The following is a 7,873-nucleotide window of genomic DNA, read 5'->3' as shown; positions in this document are numbered from 1 at the left end:
ATGAGCGCCGTACGAGTGAGCAAAAGCTTCAAAATTACTTTTCTTTTAATAAAGACGACAGGGTCACATCCACCTACAGCAACACCGAATGAAGAGACTTTTGTTTGCATATTCATGTAAGCCTTTTCTTCGTTTTTAATTATTTCGTTCACTTGCATCCTGGCTCTCCTCCATCTGCTATTCATTTCTGCGGCGCTCCCTGAGAGCAGCAGATCCGTCTGCCAGCTGCTGGTTTCCTGCATTCCAGGTCGACCCCCGAGACACACAGGCTCTGTTTGTAGTTCCAAACCAAACATCTCCGCTGTCTGACGGACACGTTCTCTATATCACAAGTGAAACAAAACATTTCTAAATAGGTTTTACTGTCATATATATATATATATATATATATATACTGCTCCGCCTAATCAACAAACACACTGTCAGCAGTCTCTATGAGGTAATGTGCATGACTTTTTAAATACAAAAGAAAAGTTTCATGTAGGAGATACAATATATTGCTATTTCTAAACACTGTTTTCTTAATTGAAAAATTGAAAAAAGCAGAAAAGAGTAGTTGAATTTCTCGGGGGGGGGTGTTCTGTGATGAAATGGTGTCAGATTATATTAAGGGTCTCAATAAAGGAAAAAGGAAAAAAGTTCAAAATTGGTTTCAAAAGCACAGTGTTGATGTCTGGAGTTCATTAAAGTGGAGGTTCTTAGGGAAAAAGACCAAATCTCCCTTCATCACTATGTGTAGAACTGTTAGCAGGGGGGATTTCCATAAATTAGAATGACCTTCCTTGTTACTGAATTACAAAAAAATGGATCATTTGCAATTTAATTTCACCAAGAAGACTTGACAGAAGCTCAAGTTTGTGAATTCAGCAAGCTTTCACAGTTGAACATGTTCTGCAGAAGTATGCAACCATACATGTCTGGCTTGATGTCCAAAAGTAAGTTTCTGAATGGATAGTAGAAATCTAATGACTGAGTCCCGTGGCACGCCATCAAAGTGGGAAGAAATTATGTATTTTCCAGCCACAAAGCATCATTTCATGGCACAATTAAGTAACTAAGTTACTTTCAGTTGTTGTGAAAATGCTGCATATATCAAGTAAGACTAAAAAAGAAATTGATTTCACATCATAGCCACATGTGATGCCTTGAAATTCTCTTCAAGAACCTCCTGCTCTTTCCGACACTCTTCCTTCAGCACTTCATTCCAACAATGCTTCTCCATGATGCAGTTTGCAGAGCGCTGTAGTCCGTACGGTACGATGAGCTCAGCAGACAAGCAGTTCCACCAGGTGATTGCTGATTGGCTAATTGCTGCTGTCACTAGTCTTGGAAACTCTTTCTCTTTGAGTAAATCAGCTGCGCTTTGTATGAGCAAGCGTTCAGGCACCCTGAATGGTTGCCATGGGAGATTCAAAGAATCGTCAAACAGGCATGAAAGAATCAAAGCAACACTCCAAGTATGTTTAATCATAAGATATTAAACGCAAAAAGTCATATTTTCCCCTCCTTTAATAAATCCGACTCTAATAACCAGCAAGTGATTTATTTATAATCTTGAATCTTCCCATTTGTCCTTTGAATGAAGAGATTTCATTTACTCTCTCATTAGCCACAGATATACAGGTCCTTCTCAAAAAATTAGCATATTGTGATAAAGTTATTTTCCATAATGTAATGATAAAAATTAAACTGTCGTATATTTTAGATTCATTGCACACCAACTTAAATATTTCAGTTCTTTTAATGTTTTAATACTGATGATTTTGGCATACAGCTCATGAAAACCCAAAATCCCTGTCTCAAAAAATTAGAATATTATGAAAAGGTTCTCTGAACGAGCAATTAACCTCATCATCTGAATCAACAAAGTAACTCTAAACACCTGCAAAAGATTCCTGAGGCTTTTAAAAACTCCCAGCCTGGTTCATTACTCAAAACCGCAATCATGGGTCAGACTGCTGACCTGACTGCTGTCCAGAAGGCCATCATTGACACCCTCAAACAAGAGGGTGAGACACAGAAAGAAATTTCTGAACGAATAGGCTGTTCCCAGAGTGCTGCATCAAGGCACCTCAGTGGGAAGTCAGTGGGAAGGAAAAAGTGTGGCAGAAAACGCTGCACAACAAGAAGAGGTGATCGGACCCTGAGGAAGATTGTGGAGAAGGGCCGATTCCAGACCTTGGGGGACCTGCAGAAGCAGTGGACTGAGTCTGGAGTAGAAACATCCAGAGCCACTGTGCACAGGCGTGTGTAGGAAATGGGCCACAGGTCCCTCATTCCCCAGGTCAAGCTACTTTTGAACCAGAAACGGTGGAAGAAGCTGACCTGGGCTACAGAGAAGCAGCACTGGACTGTTGCTCAGTGGTCCAAAGTACTTTTTTCGGATGAAAGAAAATTTTGCATGTCATTCAGAAATCAAGGTCTGGAGGAAGACTGGGGAGAAGGAAATGCCAAAATGCCAGAAGTCCAGTGTCAAGTACCCACAGTCAGTGATGGTCTGGGGAGCCATGTCAGTTGCTGGTGTTGGTCCACTGTGTTTTATCAAGGGCAGGATCAATGCAGCAGCTATCAGGAGATGTTGGAGCACTTCATGCTTCCATCTGCTGAAAAGCTTTATGGAGATGAAGATTTCATTTTTCAGCACAACCTGGCACCTGCTCACAGAGCCAAAACCACTGGTATTACTGACCATGGTGTTACTCTGCTCAATTGGCCTGCCAACTCTCCTGACCTGAACCCCATAGAGAATCTGTGGGATATTGTGAAGAGAAAGTTGAGAGACGCAAGACCCAACAGTCTGGATGAGCTTAAGGCAGCTATCGAAGCATCCTGGGCCTCCATAACACCTCAGCAGAGCCACAGGCTGATTGCCTCCATGCCACGCCGCATTGAAGGCTGCAAAAGGATTCCTGACCAAGTATTGAATGCATAACTGAACACAATTATTTGAAGGTTGACTTCTTCGGTATTAAAACACATTTCTTTTATTGGTTGGATGAAATATGCTAATTTTTTGAGACAGGGATTTTGGGTTTTCATGAGCTGTATGCCAAAATCATCAGTATTAAAACAATAAAAGACCAGAAATATTTCAGTTGGTGTGCAATGAATCTAAAATATATGACAGTTTAATTTTTATCATTACATTATGGAAAATTATGAACTTTATCACAATATGCTAATTTTTTGAGAAGGACCTGTATTTTAACAGAAAGTCAAAGCAGTGGTTGATGATATATTTTACTCACAGACTCAAATATCTATCAGAGAGAAAATTGTTATTAAGCTGGTAAAGAATGATAAATGCCTTTTCAAAAATAATAATCTCACGATTTGTGAGTTGGAGAATAAGACTGAGCCCAATCACAGCAGACTATCGAGCTCCAGAACAGCTGTGTTTCGTTTGTCAGTCAAAACAGGATTTTCTCTTAATTTTCAGCATATACAGGAATAAATTTCATCTGTGTATAAAAAAAATAACACATATTTTGTCTCGGTTGGCCTGAGGAGTTGACCAGGACAAAATCCACTGAATGAACAACCACACCACCTGCTTCTTCCTGCCAATGTTCATCTATTGGATAACAGGACGGGTCATTAACAGCTTGGTTTCTGTTTGTCCAAAGCACCACGTCCCAATCCAGCTGGATGTAGGAGAGACGTGGCTGTGAAAAAGCCCACATTATGATGATGTGGTGAGTGTCTGAGGTAAAACCAGCAGCAGTAACAATTAAAGTAATAATGTAGTGTGAAAGCGAACCGCAGCAGGTGAAAATGTAACAGACATTGCAATTTTGACCCCCAACCGAACCGTGACTACTGGACCATCGGGTGTGAAAACACACCTGGTCTGAATCGCTTTTGTTGCAAAAGTGAAATAAAACAATTTGTAGAGCGGGTGACACAGTGAAAGGTTTGAAAAAGAATCACATTTTGGCAGCTCTTTAAAACTACAGGTATGAAAATGCCAGTCAAAGTCCCTGCTCCAACACGGCTGTTTTAAATGACTGAATTACCTCTTCAGCATGTCTGCAGAGGCCTGGTAATGAAACAATCATCTAATTAAGGGATGCTTAAAGCTGAACTTCAGCCCTTGAGGCCTGGCACTGAACGCTACTGGTGAACGATATGCGTGTGTGTTTTTAAGCCTCTGTTGGTAAATTTTCCATTGGTATTTAGACTAAAATTGTCCATTAAGCATTTATAACATTTTGCTTCAGAGTTTTACAAGATGCTATAAAATTATCTAAACATATGCTCCAGTCTGATTGGCATAACCCTCCGTAATAGGAAGAAACATGCCCGTTTATCTCACTTATTAACTTACTTCCTGATTGTGTAATGCAGAGGTTTTTGACAGACCGTCACCTGCAAACGCTGCAGAGTTGTCCTGTTTCGCCCCGCACTCAACCTGCTCCTGCAGGCTGGCCCAATCTGGATGTAGCCATTCATCATCGCGCTCATCAATATATTCTTGCCATAAAGGCACTGTCACAGCATACAAGTCAAACAGATTACCTGGGAAACTTTCTGAATTCTCCCCCAGGACTGCAGGATTGGATGCACACGGCCAGGCGTCTGTATACCTGGAAGATTCAGATACTGCTGACCTCATCCATCTTCTTCGAAGCTCTAAGATGTTTCTGTGCAGACGGCATAAGGGTTGGTTAGATTTGCAAAGAACACCATTCTTGTGCATTTACCAAAGTCTCACTGAAGTCATCTGGTAAACTGAAGTGGATCCTGGTGGGGGGGTTTCCGCATCTCCTTTTCATTCCCTGTAAAGAGTAGCCTATATTTTCTCAAGGTACTTCCCTTACACGTCCTCACACAATCAGGAAACTCCTTCAAAAGATGCAAACAGTTTCCTGTTGGGAAAAAGGAAAAAAAAAAATAGCACTGCACGTTGAACTTGCAGATCACAGCATTTTAAAATGCATTTATCCCACTTTCTCCTTCATTTCCTGCTCCTTTTGTTGCATGTGTATTCATGGAAAAGTACTTTGGATGCAAAATTCCTTTAAGAAGGAAGAAAAAAAAAGCACAGATGTAGTGTTATTTGCGTAGGCAGGGAGGTAAAAGACATTCCACTGCCACAGGCCAGTTTCCACTTGGAAAGTCTGTGCAGCCTCCCTCCTTTCCTCCCTCTGGTCGTCTAGCAGTTTATGAACAGTTGTTGCCTTCAAAGAGTCCTAGAAAGACTCAGTGGGTACAAGATGGCTTCCCAGCAGCTCTGTTTGAGGGTTATTGGGTTGGCTGCATTGCTGACACTTACAACTCTTGGAGGTAAGCATATTCTGCAATATTTCTTTGGCTTTCTTTTTTTTTTTTTTTTGCTTCAGTGAGGTTTCACTTGTTTCGTGTCTATTCTGCACATTAGCCCACTCTCTCTTTTCCCCCCCCTTTTCTTCATTGTGTGGTTGGACACATTTGCACTTGGAAAGCATAACTAGAGAAGAAAATGGATTAATTTCTAATAGTGTAACAATTTTATTTTATATAGAGTGAGCCTTAATTCATGCATCTGCCTCAAATTGTGCATTTTATCAATGCAGTTTGAAGCAGAGGAACATGTAAAACCCAGACGCTTTGATATTTGACAAGAGGAAAAATCCATCCCAGTCAATATTATGCTATTGCCAGAGTCACGTCACGGTTTACCTTTAATTATCAGCCTGAGCTGCATTTCCAGGAACTCATGCATTGTGCTCAAACAAGTCAAAGTCTGAAGGAAATTCTTAGAAAAGATGAAAAAGAAGACGGAGGTGAGCATGGGAATACTTCACACGTAACCGAGACCATCTGGGCCCGGGCGGCATCACAGTCAGCCCAGTCCGACACGGAGAAGGGAAACAGTTCAGAAATCAAACATGTCCTTTCCGAATACCTTCATTTTCTTTTGATTACTAAATTTTAACGGCATGGTTTGGATTTCTGAAGTTTCTTTGTGCAATGTTTCTCGAGGGAAATTTTAGCATCGAAAAACATAATTGTAGTTAAGAATATTAACAGTGACTCTGCAAAGAATGAACTAAAAAATGTTGCATTGAAAGTGAAACAAAAAAAGATGTATTAAAATGCTAAATAACTCATTATTAAAAATAAATAAGTGAAAAATTAAAGCTGAATGTCTGTATACACTTTGAGTGTGTGAGACCTAAATCAAATTAGTTATTTCTGCACATGACCTTGGCCAATAAAGCTGATTCTGTTCTTACTCTTGCAATACTTTTCTGTGCTACTCCACTTCTTAAAGTCAATCAATAAACCCTTGAAAGCAAAATGTCACGTCAATAAATCCATCTGTTATTGCAGAATCTCAGTCCGAGCCAAAAATAGTTTTTGCTTTTCAAAGATAAAGGCTGCTCCAAACGCAGGGTTTAAAAAAAAAAAAATCTCTTTTCAGCTTACCGCAGCTCTTCTTCTTCTTCTTCTTTTTTTTTTTTTTTTTAGGAATTCTGGCATTAATGTGTCTTTAAAGTATCATTTCCACTGATTATTTTAAGAAAACACACTGGTATTAATTCACTTTTTGACAGCTGGGGATACATTTATTCACACCTTTTTTTTTTAAAGCTAATTGCCTTTGTGTGAGTGACTTTTGAAGAAATAAGCTGTTCCTTTATCGTTTAATTCATCTGCACAGAAACCTGGTTATAATTAATCTCCTCCATCTGTAACCCCGACCACATGGTGAACATGTTCTGCTCGCTGGCAGACGGACTGAGATTTAGAGCTGATGTCTAAGTTTACTCTGCGATAGATTTCCTTCAGTCTGCCTCGAGTTTTAAAACCCAGAAGATAAGATTCATGTATAAACTCTCAGAGAAGCGCAGCTGAGCCATTTGCAAGTGCAAATGCACACACACACACAAAAAAAAAGATCGTCCAAGTTGGTGAAGTGGAAGATTTGTTGTTGGTTGACTTTGGTCCAAGAGTATTTTGAACACAGAGCAGAGTAACTCCTCATGGGCTCTGAAATAGCCACAGGAAACAGATGCATCAGTAATATTTGGAAGTAAACAAGCTGAAAACTTGTTCCCCTGGACGTAGTAAATTATTTTCTGGGCTTTATCTTCTGTTTTAGCCTCTTTCAAAGCACAAAATATGATGTCAGCTACGTCCTTTATGCTTTTATAGGCTATTTTGAATATATTTTGTTTCATGTGAAATATTCAGTGGCAAGAACAGCTTACAACACGTTCTAAAGGTACCTCTTTTAAATGGAGTCTAAATGCAGTACTGCAGGCTACAGAGTGTCACCTTGGGACAACCCAGTCAAGTGGATGTCTCAAAGAGTCACTCATCATGATCATATTTATCCTTACAGTTTTATAAAGATAAACTTGATGTTGGAGAAATATTAAAAATGTTACACTCTGCAGGCAGCCGTCTGGTGAAATCTCACAGCTACCTCACATTGCACCAGAGGTACCGGTCTCTCTACCTTCCAGTGGTGGAGAAAGTACTCAAAAAATGTACTTAAGTAAAAGTAAATCTACCACATTAACATTTGTACTTAAGTAAAAGTAAAAAAGTACTGGCTTTTAAAAATACTTAAGTATTAAAAGTAAAAGTACTCGCTGAATGCATTATCTAATCCCTAATACAATATCATTAAGTGAACCGATCGTATTTAATTTTAATACATTAGAAATGTGGCATTTTAATGAACAATGCCACAGATAAAGCATGTTTTGTTTACTATGTAACATAATTAGACTTAGATATGTGATTCTATGCATCATAATTTCAGGGATGGAAACATCTTGTCTCCTGTCCTAACATAGCATGAACTTCACTTTTTTTTTTTTTTTTTTTTTCCCCCAAGGGGTTTTTTTTTGAAAAAAAAACAAAAGAAAAGGGGGGGGAA

General features: G+C 39.3%; 1 protein-coding gene across 1 annotated transcript in view; it reads left to right on the top strand.

Annotated features, from left to right (window-relative positions):
* The first annotated feature begins 5,111 nt into the window (after positions 1 to 5,111).
* ecrg4a (ECRG4 augurin precursor a) overlaps positions 5,112 to 7,873 on the top strand; it is a 10,127-nt gene continuing 7,365 nt past the window's right edge. The window contains exon 1 of the mRNA XM_015034620.1: positions 5,112 to 5,286. Coding sequence (XP_014890106.1) covers positions 5,166 to 5,286 — 121 coding nt within the window. The 5' untranslated portion in view covers positions 5,112 to 5,165. The remainder of the gene's footprint in view (positions 5,287 to 7,873) is intronic.

The sequence above is a fragment of the Poecilia latipinna genome, unplaced genomic scaffold (genome assembly GCF_001443285.1).
Source record: "Poecilia latipinna isolate Pla-1442-1.1 unplaced genomic scaffold, P_latipinna-1.0 Scaffold307, whole genome shotgun sequence".
Lineage (NCBI taxonomy): Eukaryota > Metazoa > Chordata > Actinopteri > Cyprinodontiformes > Poeciliidae > Poecilia > Poecilia latipinna.
This window is presented reverse-complemented; position numbering and strand designations above follow the sequence as displayed.